Below are 20,393 nucleotides of genomic sequence, written 5' to 3' on the forward strand. Positions count from 1 at the left end.
TGTGTTCATTGTTTTGCTACAAATAAAAGTATAAAAGAGATAGATTAAAATTAATGAAGCATTTGAGAAAACTCTTCAAAAATTATTAATATTAATCTTTTAAAAAGACAATGAATAGCTAAATTATCTACAGTGTTTACTTTATCATCACTGAATATACAGTATCGCTCACAAATGACCGAAGAAAAAATACAAGCAGAGAGAAGCCAGTGCCAACTGGTTCACTGTGTACACTAGGTCTACAAGGATTTCAAAATGTATCATCCAGTGTCACATTTTCTGTGAAAATATCTCACTGCTCTTGGGTTGTAAAAATCATTTCCCGCTTCATTTGGCAGTAAAGATAATCATTATCTTTTTATGAAGGGTGGTGTTTAAAGAATCAAGGGGCGGCCCTGCATTGCTGTGTGCCGACAAATGTTATACATGCCATAGGTTCACCACCCCTGATTAAGTGCTTAAACTCTATATCATGGGGTTTCTATTGCTAAAGACAAGTTGCACATATAAAACACAGAACAGTACAGCACAGGAGCAAGCCCCTCAGCCAACAATGTTTTACTGAATGAATTAAATGTGTAATTTAACATCTATCTAAACTAAGCCTTTCTACCTGTGCAGCATCCAAATGTTTACGATCTTCTTAAACATTTCAATTGTATTTGCCTCCAAATAATAAAACACAGGTATCATTGTTATTCAGGATGCTGAGGATTTCATCATAGCCAGCCAAGTAACCACAATGATTTACTCTAGTGAACATAGGCCTTTCCAAAATTCTTTTGGTACAGAATGAGGCAGCTTGATCTAATTACTTAGGGAAACTTAGCACATATATGCTGTGATTGAAAAAAATGCAGTCAGCAATATTAATATAAGAGATTCAAATAATAACCTGTGTTGTTCAAGCTGAATACCAGGAAGCCTCAGGAGTCTTTCCATATCATTGGACTCTTTTTTTGCAAATCATAAACAGACCAATATTAGACCCTTTAATTATAGATTGAAAGCCGTAGATCCTTGCCTCAAATGTTTGGAGTCCTGGAAATAGTTTCCACACAAAAGAGGTCCTTTATGGTGTTTTGACTACAGGGAACACCAAATCAGTATTCTTTGCTCACTGATGGGTTGTGTGAACGAGAAAATGGCATCCAAGACAGTTCAAGTCTGGAGAACGTACTATGTGGGTTAAGAGGACCAGCAGTTGGAGATTGGATTGGGGCCTGATAGTTGGCTGACCAGAAACCTGTAAAACATGTAAGTGGCTTCACAGGGGCAAACATAAAACAAAATCTGATATCAGGTTGCATTGGGAGATATTAAAGCAGGTCCCTGAAGACTGGTTCAAAGTTGCGAGAGATTTAAGAAGAGAATCATAAAATAGGAGAGAGATAGAGGTTAACGCACACAATATGTTAGAGGAACTCAGTAGGCCAGGCAGCATTTATGGAAGAGAGTAAGCAGTCAACATTTCAGTCTGAGACCCTTCATTTGAATCCTTCATTGTGACGGGTCTTGTTCTGAAACGTCAACTGTACTCTTTTCCACAGGTGCTGCCTGGCCAGCTGAGTTCCTCCAGCACTTTGTGTGTGTTGCTTGGATTTCCAGCATCTACAGATAGTTTGTGAGAGATGGAGACGCAGGGTAGATCAGAAGAACTTGAAGGTCTTGGCAGCTGAATGTGTGCCTTCAGTGGTCGCACAAAGAATATGAGGGGTGTGCAAAGTGCCAGAGTTGGAGAACTGCAGAGATGTCAGAATTGCCCGGCTGGAGGAGGTTATAGAAGCAGAACAAAGTGAGGAATGTGCCTCTAGAGGAAAATTAAAACAAGGATGAGAATTTTAAAACTAAGCTGTCCCAAAATTCAAACAGAATTTTTATTTACCCATTAGATTTTGTCTTTGGAAAGGATTAGAGCTCCATTTTATCCATTGAAAAACATATATGGTATAAAGCATTCACCTTTAGAATAGTGTATTTCCAACTTACAAAGAACCAAGAAAATCAAGTAACATATCATATAGAGTATCAGATAATTACTTAAAGATGTCAGTCCAACTTCAAGTGATCTGCTTCATAAACTGTTGCCACGAAACTTGCTGTAGGAAATGCTTGGTAACTGTGGGACACTTGTATTTCCAGTTATGAACGGCAAATGTAGGTGATGATCAGCATATCACACTGCTTTCTGGAATGATTTTAAACAGGCATTATTACAATGCTTGAAGAATCAAGAGATCTTCCTACTGGGTGAGTGCGCACAAACATCCTTTTAGAATTGCCCTGAAGCTTTATAAAAAATCTGTCTTTGAAGCTGAAAGCAAAATGATAGAAATATTCAAAACTTATTATGTGAAACATGACAGAAACAGACTAGTGTGCAAATTGTGGGAGTCATGAATTAGCTGCCATTTAAGTGGGATGCACTGCACTTCGAAGACTATGAAAGGACAGTACCCACCTCATGCCAATACACCCTCTCCAAGTAACTGAGAATAACTTATTTTTAAAGCTTGGAACAAATCGATGTGACAAGTCATGTAATTGTCCTTTAGCGGTGGAAATCTGCTTTCTTTACCTCGTCTAGTGGTCATATTACAAAACACAGCAATGTGGGGGGTGGAGCTGCACTGAAGGGAGCAATGCACAGTGAGGGGGTGGTGCCACAGTGCAGAAGGGCAAAACTGAGGGGGGGGCAGTGCTAAAGTAAAATAAAATCACCTTTAGTTTGAAGGCAATCAGCTGCTCTTTTCTGCTGTGCAAAAAATAAGAAAAATAAATTGCTTAAAACCCCTTACTTCACTAATACTAAATGCAAATGAATCGCTTCCTTTAAAATGTAATAACCGGTTTTGGGATTGAGGGGGTTAATCTAGCATTCATGTTTTCATACATATGTAATACTTGTTCTTTACAACTATTATAAAATATTACGAGTGGATGATAACAGTATCAGGATTGTACTGCTCAGCAGTCTGATTTAAATTGGGTAAAGCAAGCAACTTCAACAGTTTTATTATGTTGTCCGTTGTGACTGCTTGCTGAGCAAGTTGGAAAGCAAACACAGTTCTTGTGGAAAATAGATGTAAAAGGGCTTGCTCAGTCAAGCTCCTGGTAATTATTTTCAGAATCCGTGGAGTGTATTTTGATGTAGCACTGGGGCACAATCCCACATATGAACTCGGATGGGCTGCAGTTTCCTGTCAGAATGATGTTTAGCCAGGTGTTAATCCGTGTCTGGAGGGGAAGCATTGGATTTCATTATCCATTCTGCGGAGAGATTGGCCTCTTGGGACCAGGCCAGGTCTGAAGCCTCTTGGCTTACTGACATGTGCCATTTGTGATGAATGCAGCTGAAGTCCATTTGAGAAATTCTCTTGTCATGCAGCCAATCTGTCAGAGCCACGCAGAGCGAGGCTTTGAGGAAGCAGGGCTCGGTAGCAGGCTCTGAGTGCTTTCAGGGCAGAATAAAATAGGAAAAAAGAAAACCTTCATTGCATGCCCTTTGGAAAACATCTACCAAACAGGAATCCTGCTGACAGTCAAAGCTTTTTATAAGTGAACACAGTTTCTTCTTTGTAAAAAAAAATCCTTTTTGCCTGTGAGGATCAGGAGTTGATACAATGATTAAATCGAGCTGGTTCTATGTCAAGTTCAAGTACGCAGAGAAGGTAAGTCAATATGTTTTGCTGTTCACTACATCCCCAAGGTTCTTCCCTGCAGACCAGCCCTTAACCGTCCCTGCATGTCCGCAGAGAGAAGGAAAAAGCCATTGACTGAGCAGCATCATGGCTTTCTCTTCTTGATTCTTTGAATAAAATGGTTGCTGTGTCATTGATAACTTGTGCTGACAGACACCTGCCTGGTATTAACTGGAAATAAAAAAGCGGGTTATTTTGTTCTAAGCCGCAAACTGTCATTGCTTTAATTTTGAAATGTTTCCCTGACTCTGGTGCTCCTTGTGGGAGAGAGTTAGCTGTGGAGTTGTTCAAACGAGCTCTCGGCACACAATACAGTCGGTGTTTTGCACAAAAAATACGACATGGTACACTCAGCAGGAACAAAAAGTGGACCAATCATTGCAGAATTTTTGAGAAATCTTAAGTTACATAAAATAATGAGTATCAGTGCTGACCCTTAGACTGAAAAGTTAATTTAATTTTTTTATTTGCTTCACTTGGGTGTAGTCAAGAAATAGGCAAGTAAGAAAAAAGATTACAGATAATTCAATTCCTATTACTTCAACTGGAGGGACAATCTTACTAATGCGTAATTTAAAAAAATATATATATTTTTATGCAATTCCCACAAATTTAATTAAATTATGATAATTAATAGTGTAAATACTTATAAATAAATAACAACCATTTTGTTGTCCTTTTAAATGTGCCTTTGTTTTCTAATCTGACCACTCATCCCCCATAAGCAGCAATTTTCTAGACCTGTGCTAATGGGTTTTGTTCTGATGTGAACTCGCTGTAATGTCCTTAAGTTGTAATGAAAGGTGATGGGAAGCTTAAAAATATTGGTGAGATTATCTGTTCCTGCCAGCACTATATCTCCTCCTCAGCCGTTTATCTTGCTGTTTTATTTCTTTTCTGAAATGCAAATAATTCCCTGCATGAGTAAATTGGGACTAACTTATAAAGTATTTAAAATAATTTGCCCCGTACCTTAAGATGCATTTCATGTTAATATTGACTGGTGGTTTTCAGGTATTTTGAAAATTATCTTACGATAAACATTTTCTTGAAACTTGGTACATGATGAATTACTCTATCTATCTATCTATCTCCCTCTCCCTCATGCATGCAGTCCATTAAGAACATAGTTTACAGACACATTATTTCATGGGTTAATAGGAACAGAGATGAGAATAGTTCTGCCTTACTGGCAAAAAAATCTGACTCTAAAGCTAAGTGTTGAATTTAGTTGTTGCAATATCCAACTACCATTTCTGACTGTATTTCAAGGCTTTGTCTTTCTCTGTCTCTTGCAATGTTGCAATTTCATGAAGTCTTAATTCCTCTGAGCCACTTGGCCACCTAGTATCCTGCCCTCCTTTCTGTCCTATCTCTGGTGGTCTTATTTTCATAGCCCAGACCCCAAATTCCAAAATCACTCTGCTTTTTCCACTTGAGATCTTCTTTCAAAACCTTTGGTTAACCATGAAGATTTTAGTCCTCCTGCTATTTGCAAGACTCTATTTTTCATTTCTGCTCAGTGATGTGCCTTTCAACACTTTTAGTATCACACTAAAACATGACGTAATGGCAGGTAGTAAAAACGGCTGTGGGAGTGAAGCAAATTCCTATTGTTAATACCAGTTTATATTACTCCCAGTTAACACAAGGCCAAAACAAAAATACAATCTCCAAAACAATATGTACCTTAGAAACTGAAGTACCTCAGAAGAGATATCAGTTTCAAAGGGAACATAGATTGATGCCTTCACTAAAGTGTTTGGGGGACATTGCTCAGCCTTCAGCTCCCTCGAAGGTAGTTTGCCTGCTCCAATCAGCTGGAAAAGATTTCATAAATATATTTGTTACCAAAGTGAATAAATCTTAGTTTTGTGGTGATTTTCTATGCCTGCTTTTTTTTTTAACAGTAGAACTGTGATTCAATAGTGGGGAGCTCTATGTAAAGAGATGTAATACAATTGTGTTAATGAACAGTATGAACAAAATCTAACAAAGAATCTCTAGCACCATTATTTTAAGTTGTTTATCCAGTACCATCTGATAAATGTTTGATAAAATAGATGTTTTATGGATCAGAGATAAATTCTTCACTGCCTCAGTCCCTGAATAAAAATTGTCCACTGAATGTTGCAAACCATGCTCCTCTCCCTTGCCCTTGGGGATCATTGCTGTCTTTTCAGTCAATTTCCTTACTTTGCTTTTGCTGAATTAAAAATCATTAGGTCTGAAGACCTACCTTAGGTGGCATCATGGCTTTGCTGTTAGGTTTGAGAAATAAACTTCAGTATACAGATAGACAGGGCATCTTCATTCATGCCTATTACTTTATAATAGAGGCTTTTAAGAGAGGTTTAGATAGGCACATGAATATGAGAAAGATGGAGGGATATGGACATTGTGTAGGTAGGAGAGATTAGTTTTTGAGGTTCTTTTAAATTTACTGTTTTGCTGTTTCAGCACAACATTGTGGGACGAAGGGTCTGTTCCTGTGCTGTACTGTTCTGTGTTCTCACAGGTTCTTCAATTATTCTTTCTAGGAATGCATTTTAGACTGATTAGTGCAAAGGATTTAACACACTTGATTAAAAAAGCCGGAGTATCAAAATTTGTGATGCTAACTTACAAACAGTAATCTTCCACGTCTCATCCTGGCTGTCAAACTGGGATGTGTCTGTTACTTACATAACTTGTACTTGGTACCTTGAGTATCATCTTCCTGGGGCAAAGAAAATGGGACACTCTGTCCTTCATTGCTAACTGAGTAGCTTAACCAGCAACTAGACTCAACACCTGGAAATGGTGACGTTGATATAGTTATCTAGAGGTTTGATTGCCATATTTTATGGGAGAATTCATAAAAAGTGTTATTTTAAAACCTCCCTGTAAACTTCAGGTGATTTGTTACTCCAGGAGCACCTGACCAGCTACAAAGGGGATTTGTGGCCAAAGGCAGCATTAATTGCTCATTCCCCATTATTCTCAAACTGAGTATTTTGTTAGGGTGTTTTGTTAGGCAGTGTGAAATGAACCATATTGCCGAGAGACTGGAGTCACATATGAGACAGAGCGGCAAGTATGACAGATAAGTGAACCAGACGTGCTTTTTATGACAATATAATAGCTTTGTAGTCACATTTACTTGATTTTTAATTTTAAAATATTTCATTAACTAAACTTAAATGTTCCGACTGTGTTCAAACCCTTATTTCTGCCTAAATAGGCCATGGATTACCAAGCCAGCAATCTTACCACCATAACCTGCACCCACTGAAATCACTATTGATTCAAATAATTGCACGATTGCCTCTTCCAGAGAAGTACAGTAATAGAAACATAAAAAAATAGAAAACCTACAGCACAATACAGGCCCTTTGGCCCACTAAGCTGTGCCGAACATGTCCTTACCTTAGAACCACCTCGGCTTACCCATGGCCCTCTATTTTTCTAAGCTCCATGTATCCATCCAGGAGTCTCTTAAAAGACCCTATCATTTCCGCCTCCACCACCATCGCCGGCAGCCCATTCCACGCACTTACCACTCTCTGCATAAAAAAACTTACCCCTGAAACCTCCTCTGTACTAGTTCCAAGCACCCTTAAACTATGCCCTCTCGTGCTAGCCATTTCAGCCCTGGGGAAAAGCCTCTGACTATCCACACTATTTCCCTACTATTCCTGGCTTCAGTGAATGTGACTGAGTAGTTAGTACACCTGGAGACTGCATGACTGTGCAAATAGGATTAATTTTAACAACCTAAATATACTATATTACTGACCTCCACTAACTACATTTTAGTGGCTCAATTGTCATACATTACCTTCCACTATTGTAGTTCTGATCATAAGTTCTGTTTGCTCTGCCTCGTAGAAATAGTTTTCAAATATACTTTGAAGACTTTTGTTGATTGAGCAAAGTGCAGTCTGTAAATATACTTGGCTTGCAGTGAAATAGACCAGTTGTTATATGTGCTGTTGCAGCTTCCATTTACTTCCAATGCATTGGCTGAAAAAGGTGTTAATAGATACTCTAGATAAACTAAGGTGACAGTTATGAAGTTACAAGTTGAAGCTGAAATGTTTTTTGGTAAATACTGATAGAAGATATGACCATATTGGATATTGGAACCAGAGAAAGACTTGCAGTATTTTTTACAACATGCTAATAGGAATGTAATTTCCCACAGCCTGATTACGTTCCAGCAGTCCATAACAACCATAGATAGTATATAGATATGGCTGTCGGTGAGAACAACATGAAGCTTGTATATGTGGTTTCTAAGAGTCAAGTAGCTGGCAGATTCACATATTCAGTGCGTGATAGGGATTGGAAGAGACATTCTAAAGTCCACAGGTACCCAGGAGAAGAGTTTTGACATGAGAAATGTTCTCAGCTCAGAAAATAGCATATAATTATGACATGGAAAATGGGAACAGAAAAGTAAATAGACATAACTTTATAAATATTTCAGGCCACGGACATTAAATGAAATATCTGAAATTTAATCTTCAGTGTCATTGATCTAGGAAAATCTTATCAAATTACAGATGCATTACAAGAATTTTACTAGTCTTCTGAGATGGTGTTCTGGAATTCCAGAATTGCAAAGTATGCCCTGACTTGCTTTTGGACAGCATCGTGGGGTTATCTTCACTTCACATCTCAATAACTTATCAGCATGACTAAAGATAATGAACTAACATTCAACCATGGAAATCTTCGCAAATGAGACTATTTTTCCTCCTTCTCCACCATCTCAGGTGAAGGAACAAGGTAAATGAAATGTGGCAATTCATATTTCTTCTGTCCAAGGCTTTGAAGTGTTTTTCCAATGGCGATGGCTACAGTATTTGCTTGCTCCTGAAGCTGCCCATGCTCTAACATCTGATGATGGTGGTATCTATGCCGAGGAAGAGAATCATCATTGAGCAAATATTATAGAGTGAAACATACTCATGATTAAATCAGAAAATGCAGCAGAAATAGCAAAGTATAATTCTTGAGGCTCTGTGCTCACTGAGGAGGATATTATGCAGCACAAAGAGAACATGCATCCAAGAACCTTCCTCTCAGAATTGAAAATGTTGGAATGTAAGAATTTGTACAGTTGCTTTCAGAATGTCAGGAAGTTCGAAAGAGTTGTAAAGCAAGTGAAGCTGTTTGGATATGTTGTCACTGCTGTAACACAGGGAAACAGTTATTATTGGGGAGATTCCACAGAGAAGCATGAGTTATCAAGTTGAAATGGTTGGAATCCTAATCCTGATAGGGACAAACTAATTCAACATGGCCATTGTACTTTGTAGAAGTTAGGACAAGGTTGTCCCGGAGCAAATATTGCAGAAAAGTGTTTATAGCATTCATATCTGAGAAAATCAGTCAGATGTTATGTCATATTTATCATGTTAATTCAAGTGAGACAGTCGTCAGAGAAGAACTGATGGCTTCCATTATTTAACTACAACTTTTTGCTAGGTTACTTTCAGTAAATAGCTCCATTTAATATCAGAGAATGAATGGGGGAGTCTAGGACAAGAGGGCACAGCCTCAGGATAGAGGGGCATCCATTTAAAACAGAGATGCAGACAAATTTCTTCAGCAAGAGGGTGGTGAATTTGTGGAATTTGTTACCACAGGCAGCTGTGTTGGGCCAGGTCAATGGGTCTATTTAAGGCAGAGATTAATAGGTTCTTGATTGGACACGGCATCAAGGTTACAGAGAAAAGGCTGGGGAATGGGGTTGAGGAGCAGAACAAAGGATCAGCCATGATTGAATGGCGGAGCAGACTTGATGGGCTAAATGGCCGAATTCTACTCTTATTTCCAATGATCTTATGTATACAACATTTAACCTGAAATTCTTACTCCTCACAGACATCCACAAAAACAGAAGAGTACCCCAGAGAATAACTAACAGTAAAAACTTTAGAACCCCAAAGCCGCTTCTCCCCCTCCCACACACCAGCAGCAACAAAGCATCAACCCTCTCCCCCACTTCTCTTATTTCAGCAAAAAGCATCAGCACCCACTACCCATCGAGCAAGACATAGCAAAGCCCCCACGAGAGACCATGATCTGCAGTTTAACAAAACCTAATTGGGCACCAGACAATTCAACATCCATATCTATCTATCTATCTCTCTCTCTCTCTCTCTCTCTCTCTCTCTCTCTCCCTCTCCCTCTCCCTCTCCCTCTCCCTCTCCCTCTCCCTCTCCCTCTCCCTCTCCCTCTCCCTCTCCCTCTCCCTCTCCCTCTCCCTCTCCCTCTCCCTCTCCCTCTCCCTCTCCCTCTCCCTCTCCCTCTCCCCCTCTCCCTCTCCCCCTCTCCCTCTCCCCCTCCCCCTCTCCCTCTCCCCCTCTCCCTCTCCCCCTCTCCCTCTCCCTCTCCCTCTCCCTCCCTCCCTCCCTCTCTCCCCCTCTCTCTCCCCCCCACCAATAAAGGGGCAGAGGTGTAACTCAGCGAGAGGGGAAACAAAAGCAAAACAACTCGCTGATTACGACCACCTATGCTCTGTCCGCCAGAGAAAGCAAGATCTCCCAGTGGCCACACATTTTAATTCCATGTCCCATTCCCATTCTGACATGTCTATCCATGGCCTCCTCTACTGTCAAGATGAAGCCACACTCAGGTTGGAAGAACAACAGCTCATATTCCGTCTGGGTAGCCTCCAACCTGATGGCATGAATATTGACTTCTCTAACTTCCGTTAATGCCCCTCCTCCCCTTCACACCCCATCCCTTATTTATTTATTTTATATATATTTTCCCCCCTTTTTTTTCCTCTCTCCTTTTTCTCCCTCTGTCCCTCTCACTATAACTCCTTGCCTGCTCTCCACCCTCCGGGCTCCCCCCCCCTTCTCTCTCTCCCCAGGTTTCCCGTCCCATGATCCTCTCCCTCCTCCAGCCTGGTTTCCCTTTTGCCAATGAACTTCCCAGTTCTTAGCTCCATCCCTTCCCCTCCTGTCTTCTGTCATTTCGGATCTACCCCTCCCCCTCCCACTTTCAAATCTCTAACTATCTCTTCTTTCAGTTAGTCCTGACGAAGGGTCCCGACCCGAAATGTCGACTGTACCTCTCCCTATAGATGCTGTCTGGCCTGCTGCATTCCACCAGCATTTTGTGTGTGTTGCTTGAATTTCCAGCATCTGCAGATTTCTTCGTGTCCTCGCTGATTATGATGTTAAGGTCTGCTTCGTTGCTTTTTTCAATTTCTCCGACTCAAGAATCAGCAGCAAACTCACCCACACCAATGAGAGAAAGAGAGAAAATCGTTCACAAGTACAGAGACCTCTGACAGCCAATCTGCTGCTCCCTGTATTCTGTTTTTTCCCACAATGTTTCAGTCAGCAGCGTTGGCATAGAATCAGCTCGTCCATTGGGCTGCACAGCCTTGGAACTCTGAAGGCATACCTGTCTTCTAGGTCACGCTTTTGGGACTTTGAAAATCAGCTGGTCAGTGAGCCCCAGAAGCAGGTTGCATTGTCATAAAGAACCGTCATTTCAGTGCAGCTGCAGATCAAGGTCATTGACAGAACCCCATCCACCGTGAAAAGGCAAAAAAGGGACATTAAAGGTAGAAATTAAGTGGTTTCTGCAGATAAGCTCAAAGAAGCGGCTCTGCAGTGCCACTGTAGCTCCGTGATAATTTCTAAAGGCAAGCCAGGACCCAGTGATCATATTGTCTGATGACCATCAGTAGGTGGAAGACACAGCTATGTGTTGAATCTATTAATGCAAAGATTTTGCATGTGCAATTACAGGATCTGCACTTCAATTGGACAAGTGCATTCTTTGGTATTAGCACTGGTGAAACCGGTTGGCTAAAGTTTCCTGGAAAGGACTGGGTGCTTTCAGTACCATGTCTCCAAACGTTACTAGCATGCTGAGCATTTCATCTTGGTAAAGGTACAAGAGACTGGAATCAATAGCAACACACAAGATGCTGGAGGCAGCATCAAAGGAAGGAAATGGACAGTTGACGTTTCAGGTTGAGAACCTTCACCTAGACTGAACATGAAGTAGAAATGGCCAGTATAAAATGGTAGAAGGAAAGGGTGGAGCCAGAATTAGTGGGTGATAAGTGGTTTTGGGTAAGGTGGGGTGATAGGCAAATAGGGGTGAGTGGGAATAGTGTTAGAAGCTGGAAGGTGTTAAGTGAAAATGGCTGAAGATGATGGAACCTGATAGGGGAGAATGGTGGAGCATGAATACAATGAGGTGAGGAAGGCAGATGGGAGTAGTGGGGAGGGGCATGAGTGAGAGGAGTGTGTGGGTAGACAGAGAAGGTAGAGGAAGGAAAAAGATAGGATGATGGGGCCAGGGTGGATGAAGAGTGCAGCGAGAAGGAATAGAGGGTGAGCATTTCAACTTATGGTTCAATTCCAAAGACAGTCCAATGAAATATTGACTACTGAATAAGATAAACGATTGGAAAACATTCTCCATTGGTTTAATTTTGGGTCAGATTCTTTAATAACTGCTTTTGCTTAAAATTGATTACTGGGATCTTCACACTTAGGTGCCAGGATGTCTCTTCTTAGTGCCTATGTCTGTGTGCCTTTTGGCTGTGCGGCTTCTGTCTGTGCAAGCCAATAAAAGAGAAATCACAATTATGTGGAAAAGGGCTACTTGACTATTTGGAAACAGTAAAATTATTGCTACAGTTAGAACATGTATATTTGCTGAAATACATAGGCATTGCATATTTAAGAGTGCTGAAACACAGATTCCTTGCATTTTGGGGAATAAAAATGTGTTCAAAATTCTTCAAGTTTCTTATACAGTATATTGACATCTCTAATATAATCAATCCATTATGGTTATTGACTTAAATGCTCACATACAGCACAAATGAAATGATACCAACGTTTTTTTTAAAAGGAAGGGGAAGTGCAGAAAGTGCCCTTTGTGCTGTACAGTGGTGAGTTAGAAAGAAACATGATCCCTCAGTGAATTAGGCATGTGTGTTTTTGTGAGCAGTTCTTGTCTCCGTTTCCCTCAGGCCAACTCCCCTTTTTATATTTAAAATAGAAACATATTGCACACTCTTTCTTTGCATTAAGAACAGCATTATATCTCAATAAAGGAAATGATCATGGATTAAACAGATAGCTCCATTTGTGTGGTACAATCTTGCATCCTTGTATGGTCAGCTGTGGGGTTTTATCAAAACAGCCGGAGAAGTGTTTCCACTGAAGGGTAGATGGAAAATTAAAGGACAATCAATTGGAATAACTTGAAGCAGGAAAATGCTGTTCAGGCTTGGCAGATACTGAAGACCAGATCTCCAGCCTTGTCATTAAATCTCAGTTCGCTATCTGGCAACCAGGTATCTTCAAATAAGAGAATAGAAATTGAGGATAGTGCACAAAGTCAAGGTTTTGTAATTGGAGTGAGTGTAATCTTATCTCAGTTTGGTTTGGTTTCTGAGACATGAGGCATGTGAGGCGGGGACATTCAGTTCATAATGGACTACAAGTCCACCCCGTCCATCAACGACAGCGAAGCTTTTCTTCCTGATGGGCTGAATGTACTTTATGTTTTCTGGATGGAACGCCGTGCAGTCGAGGAAGGCCCCCTCCTGCTGAGGAGCAGACATTCTGTCTGTCCGCAGCTGACGTGAGGAAGTCCCTAGCCAGGGTTAATCTGCGTAGAGCTGTGACGCCTGTTAACATGGCTAGTTGGGTGCTGAGGGACTGCGCAGCCCAGTTAACTAATGTTCTAACAGACATCTTCAATATCTCTCTGGAACAGTCCTCTGCCCTCTCAGGCTTCAAGGAGGCCACTATCATCCTGGTGCTCAAGAGAGCGACCTGCCTCAGTGACTACTGTCCAGTAGCACTGATCTCAATAATATTGAAGTGTTTTGAGCAACTTCATTATTGTTGAGGTCAGTGCCCCTAGATAGTAGTCAACAGTCGGTTTGTGGATCACATTAAATCCCATCTTCCTGTTACATTGGACCTTTCCAGTTCACTTATCACTCAAATCAGTCCACTGATGGTACCATATCCTCTGCACTCCACTCCGTCCTGTCCCACCTGGAAAATGGTGCCTCGTATGCCAGGATGCAGTTTATTGACTAACTCAGCGTTTCATACAATTATCCCTCAGAAGCTGGTGGGTAAACTGTCCTCGCTGGGTCTGAGCACCTCTCACTGTAACTGGATCCTGGACTTCTTGACAAAAAAGGCCTCAGCCTGCTGCTGATGCATGTCTGCACTGCCCGATCCAGTTCAAATCGAATCATCAAGTTCACTGATGACACGACAGTGTTCACCCTCATCAACAATGAGCAGACAACATACAGGAAGGAAGTAGAGCGGCTGGGCTTGCGGAATGGTGTGAGCACAGCAAATTGATTCTCAATGTGGACAAGACCAAAGAGATGATCGTGGATTTTGGGCAGGTGCCAGCTGCCCACTCTTCACTGCGAGTAATTGACTCCTCCGTGGAAGAGCTGGAAGCACCAAGTTTCTGGGAATGCACATAATGAATGATCTTACCTGGTGGCTCAACGCCACCTCTGTGGTCAGGGAAGAACTGGAGCATCTCCACTTCCTGAGGTGATGAGGCAAGTGAGTCCCCAACCCCACAATTTTAACTCATTTTTAAAGGAACACTGTAGAGAGTATCCTGACCAGCTGCATCACCATCTGGTACGGGAATTGCAAGGCATCTGACCGCATGTCCCTACAAAGGATTGCGAGGACTGCTGAGTGGATCATGTGTTGTGTGTGTGAGTCATTATCTACAAGGGGTGATTGATAAGTTCGTGGCCTAAGGTAGAAGGTGTCAATTTTAGAAAACCTAGTAATTTTATTTTTCCTACATTTACACACTTAGTCCAGCAGTCATGGAGCATACGGATTCCTTCTTTGTAGAAGTCGGCATCTTGGACCTCCAGGAGTGGTCCACAGCAGGGGTGATTGATAAGTTTGTGGCCTAAGGTAGAAGGAGATGAGTTATACAGCTCTCGTTACATGCACGTGCAGTTCAACTCTTTGAGTGATTATGCAGAAAGTTTGAAGTTAATAACTCATCTATGTATAACTATATATATAGTTAGGGCACCTAAATCTTTTGCACACTACTGTAGTAATTTTATTTATTGCACTCTACTGCTGCAAAAAAACAAATTTCATGACGCATGTGAGTGATGTTAAACCTGATTCTGATATTTGTCTCTACTGTGGACCGAGAGGGGGCAGGGACAGGGGAATCATGGTTGGGAAAAGAAGAAAGGAGAGGGGAGGGAGTGGGAAGCACCAGAGAGACATTATGCAATGATCAATAACCCAATTGTTTGGAATCAAATGATCGTGCCTGGTATCTCAGGGGTGGGTGTCTCTGCACCCATGTCACTCCCCACCCCGATCACTCCTTTTCTGCCACTTGATCCACACTCCTGTTTTGGTTTCCCAACATCTTTTGCTCCTACCAGATGTACAAACTGGCTTTCCGCTCCACATCAACAAATACAGTACTGTGCAAAAGGCTTAGGCACTCTAGTTATATATATGTGCCTCAGTACTGTACTTCCATTTTGGCTGGAACTGTGGAAAGACAAGTGGAAGCAGATAAACTGGCTGTTGCTTTTCTCTTGGAGTGTTTTTCAAGAAACACTGTTCTTGGAACAATCTACATTGAAAATCTGCCATGCTAGTCACTAGAGACCAGTTTATCCTGCAGCAGATTTGGTCATTTGACCTTTCGCAATCTGTTTCCGTACATGCTGATCAAGGCCTGTGCTGCGGAATAGAACACTTTCCCACTTTGTGCACTGGAGTTCATTTACTAAATCTCATAGGCGTGATACAGCATGAATGACATGGCTCCTCCAACCCTTTCCACCACAGCAGGCCATTAATATACCTTCAATCTGTGGCAACCACCTCATGTAAGGGTTTCTGATCCCACTCAGCTATTCTTAATGAGGTTGCCAGTTGACAATTTAATGACATTTTAAATAGTGAACTTGTTTTCATTTGTGGAAAAAGAGAGAAGCAAACAGTCATTTGAAAGAAATCCCTCTATCATTTGGGGGTATGCATGTTGTGGGTAGAAAGACTAAAACGGAACAATCGTGACCATGCACCTTGATGGTAGAAAAGACTTTAAATTTGAATGGAGCATTCATGACTCCAAAGTTTGGAGTCAAACATTGTGAGGGATGTATTCTCGGTAGATTTTTAACATTTAGGAGAGTCCAGAAAATACAGAATGATACCATGGAGACATGATTGCCTCAAACAATGCATGTGTTTTATTCTCAGGTTCTTCACAGACCAGCTTTGGAACTTTCTACCCTTTTTGCAGCCCTGAAAGTCAATTAGTTATTTGACACAATTCTTAAAAGATGGCCAGTCTTAAGCCCCCAATTATTTCAGAAACTGCAAAAGGTGATTTTCAAACACAGGACCCTTTCAACATGCCCATATTATTTCCTGTGAAGTCCTTTCTACAATATATGGAAAATGCCTAATGACAGCTAGCTGTATTTCATAAGGAGCTTGAGGAGATTTGGTATGTCAGCCAAAACACTCGCAAATTTCTACAGATGTACAGTGGAGAGCATTCTAACTGTCAGGTATGGGGTGGGGGGGTGCGGGTTGCTACTCCACAGGATCGAATAAGCTGTAGAGAGTTGTAAACTTAATCAGCTCTATCACTGGCACTACCCTCCATAGTATCCAAGACATCTTCAAGGAGTGATGTTTCAAACAGGCAGCATCCATCATTAAGGATCCCCATTACCCAGGACATGCCCTCTTCTCATTGTTACCATCAGGGAGGAGATACAGGAGCCTGAAGGCACACATTCAATGATTCAGGAAGCTTCTTTCCCTCTGCCATCCGATTTCTGAATAGACATTGAAACCTTGAACACTACCTCACTACTTTTTTATTTCTACTTTTGCACTTTCTTTAAGTTAGCTGTCCAATATACTTTATGGATACTTACTATATTTTACAGTTTTTTCTATTATTATGTATTGCATTGTACTGCTATCGCAAAGGTAACAAATTTCACATTTGCCAGTGATGTTAAACCAGTAAGGATGGAGCAGCACAGGAGGGGTGTAGGACAGGTGGTTGCAAGGTCATTTGATTCCAAACTATTAGTTTATTGATCATTGCAGAATGTCACTCTGATGCTTTCCACTGCCTCCCCTCTTCCTTCCCCCTTTTCGAGCCATGATTCTCGTGTCCCTGCCCCCTACCAACTCTCAGTCTGCAATAGAGACTCATATCAGAGTCAAGTTTATCATCAGTCACATTAGTTTTTTTTGTTGTGGCAGCAGTAAAGTGCAATACATAAAATTACTGCAGTACTGTGCAAAAGTGTAAGGCAGCCTTTGCGCAGCACTGTATATGTATATTTACAAGTTTTAGAGCCAATTATAGTTTGCTTGGGCTGAGGATATTTCATTGAGATTGAGGAGCTAGATGTGGATGACCATGTGTCAAATACAGAATGGTTGCTGCTTGTGGGCACAACTGTGCAGTGCCTGCGGCACTACGAGAAATCTGGCCCTATCATATTGAATCTGCTCATGAATGATGAAGTGCCTTTATTGGGACTTGTCAGTGGCTCTTGTTATGAAACATGATTTTCTGCATTTTGCCTCGGGATATAAGAAACCAAGCTGTATATTTTCACGCTTGCAATTTCCCGTGTCCCTTGTCCTCTCCAGGAGCATGACAAAGCAAGAACTTGGTTTCCATGAAGTAATTTTTTCAGCATAAGTTTTATGTGGATTCCAAAACTGAAAATATACAGGAGGAGAACAGTAAGTGAATAGGATATATCCTCTCGGGATATAGATGAGGTGTGTGCAGAGCCTTAAATTCTTTCTGGTCTATTCAGAAATACCATGCCTCCTCTGAAAGTTCTACATTTTCTAATTTTAGTGGCTGGACTTCATAAGAGAATATTTCACTCCTCAGATAAAAAAGGAGGATGAGGATGGTGTCAGCAAACAGCGTGACCAAAGCTGGCATCCTTCAGATGATTCACAAAGATACTACTTTCACTTTTTTTAAGTCATCTTTTTCTTTCAAAGATGGTTCTGCTACTGTTGGAACCTGAGATCTACATTTTGGTGGTGTCTTTTTGGATTGGTGAGGTTTCAAGTGAAATGTGTGCCCCGGAGACCAAAAAATCTGGAGCCCGCAATCGACTCCATTTCTCGCCAATGTCACCAATTAAAGCATCGAGGAAGATTGAAATCATCAAAGGTGAGAATGGAAGGCGAGTGTTCAGCTCTGTCTACCTGCTGATATCTGGTCTATCTCTCTCCCTCTTGCTTGATGCTGTTGGAGGATGGTGCTGGAGTACTGGGTCTTGGAAAGGGTTTAATCAACATGCTTTGTGGATTGGATTCTGTAGTTCATATTACAATGTGTTTCTAGTTGCTCCTTTTCTGTTACTGTTTTGGGCGATGTTGATCGGGGCGGACTAGCTCTGTGACCTGAAGCTAACGGATGACACAGTGCTATATTGAATTGAATGTGCCTGGACTGTTTTGATGCTTTGTGGTTTGGCATTGTATATTCTGTCATTCTGCTCTTTTTTGCTGTTTGCGCAGTTTGTTTTTTTGTGCAATGGGGGGGTGGTTGTTGTTTTTCATTGAACAGGTTCCATATTTCCTTTCTTTGTTTCATGGCTGTCTGTGGGAAGACAAATCTCAGGGTTGTATACTCTGATAATAAATGTACTTTGAATTGTTGACTTTGGTAGACCACATACTCAGCCACATGGAGGAGAAATTTATAAGGAGCACTCAGGAGTATTGTGATGGTTGTTTCATTATGAATTAATTCTACAGAAGTATATTTAACATTAAGAAAATTGGTCTTTATGTATTCATGGAGATTGGACCATAGCCAATCATTATCATGTATGTATTATTAGAACTTCTATCTCCAGGCTTGTTTTATTTTGCCTAACATTGGCAAGGGCTGTGATTTCTTTTTGTATACATTACCCATCTCCAACTCTACCGATGATAGTGTTCAGTAATTCAAAGGCAGTAGATTTATGTTAATCGTTACGGATGGATTCAAGGATAATTGAAGAAAAAACACTCCACTCAATAGTGTATGTTACGGAACTGTGTGTTGATGGATGGTGCAAGCAGAGATTCTCCTCCTATTTAAGGAGCACTTGAATAAGATGATGAAGAGATGTGACCTGCTGGAAATTGGACCAAAAGCCAAGAAGTAGGATAATTCTAAAGTCCATGGCTGACTGGCATAGATCAATGGGCTAAATGGCTATCTTTAGCACCTTAAACATCAATAATTTGCAAATACGAGGGGTGATTGATAAGTTCGTGGCCTAAGGTAGAAGGAGTCAATTTTAGAAAACCTAGCACATTTATTTTTCAACATAGTCCCCTCCTACATTCACGCACTTAGTCCAGCGGTCGTGGAGCATATGGATCTTGGACCTCCAGAAAGTGTCCACAGCAGGGGTGGTTGATAAGTTTGTGGCCTAAGGTAGAAGGAGGTGAGTTATACGGCTGTTGCTATATGCACATGCAATTCAACTCTTTTGAGTGCTTATGCAGAAAGTTTGGTTAATAACTCTTCTCCTTGTACCTTAGGCCAGAAACTTATCAATCACCCCAATGAGCTATTAACTTCAAACTTTCTGCATAATCAATCACTCAAAGAGTTGAACCGCATGTGCATGTAACGAGAGCCGTATCTCCTTCTACCTTAGGCCACAAACTTATCAATTACCCCTGCTGTGGACACTTTCTGGAGGTCCAAGATCCATATGCTCCGCGACCGCTGGACTAAGTGCATGAATGTAGGAGGGGACTATGTTGAAAATTTAAATGTACTAGGTTTTCCAAAATATGATGCCTTCTACTTTAGGCCACAAACTTATCAATCACCCCTTGTAGTGTCAGAATCAAAGAAAACTACAGCACAGCAACAAGACCTTCAGCTCACCTAGTCTGTGCCTATTCCCATCAACCTGCATCAGGATCGTAGCCCTCCATACCCCTATCAATCACGTACCTACCCAAACTTCTCTTAAATGTTGAAATCAAGCTTGCATGCACCAATTGTACTGGCAGCTCTTTCCACATTCTCACGACTCTCTGAGTCAAGAAGTTTCCCTTCATGTTCCCCTTAAACTTTTCACCTTTCATCCTTAACTCATGATCTCTGATTGTAATCCCACCCAACCTCTTTGGAAAATACTTGCTTACATTAACCCAATCTATACCCCTCATAATTTTGTATGCTTCTATCAAATCTGCTGTCAATCTGCTATGTTCCAAAGAATAAAGTGCTAACCTGTTCAAAATTTCCTTACAAGTAAGGTCCTCCAGACCTGGCAACATCCTTGTAAATTTTTTCAGTACTCATTCAACCTTGTTTACATCTTTCCTCGAGGTTGGTGACCAAAACTCCACAGAATGCTCCAAATTACGCTTCACCAAACTGTTATATAACAATTGATGAAGGCTGTGTGATTTTTTTCACCAGAGGACACAATAAAAGCAGATCGATCATAAATATAAAAAGTTTTGTATTTACGTTTGTTTCTTTTTTCTGGTAACTAAAAGGCTTGTTGTAAAGGAAGTGAACCTGGGAGCTGTCACTTTCAATACAATGATGTAAGCAAGTCATTGGTGGTAATGGATAACACACAGACTTGTTCATTGTATT

General features: G+C 41.0%; 1 protein-coding gene across 11 annotated transcripts in view; it reads left to right on the top strand.

Annotated features, from left to right (window-relative positions):
- The window catches only part of auts2a (activator of transcription and developmental regulator AUTS2 a), a 1,205,197-nt gene that overhangs the window by 420,863 nt on the left and 763,941 nt on the right, over nt 1-20,393 (top strand). Inside the window, exon 1 of one of the 11 annotated variants that reach the window (XM_063031904.1) lies at nt 3,621-3,671. The exons of the other annotated variants lie outside the window; for them this stretch is intronic. Within the exon in view, the coding sequence (XP_062887974.1) occupies nt 3,624-3,671 (48 nt within the window). The 5' untranslated portion in view covers nt 3,621-3,623. Of the gene's footprint in view, nt 1-3,620; nt 3,672-20,393 lie in introns of those variants that run through there. 11 annotated transcript variants of the gene reach the window in all.

Source organism: Mobula hypostoma, chromosome 23, assembly GCF_963921235.1.
Source record: "Mobula hypostoma chromosome 23, sMobHyp1.1, whole genome shotgun sequence".
Classification (NCBI taxonomy): domain Eukaryota; kingdom Metazoa; phylum Chordata; class Chondrichthyes; order Myliobatiformes; family Myliobatidae; genus Mobula; species Mobula hypostoma.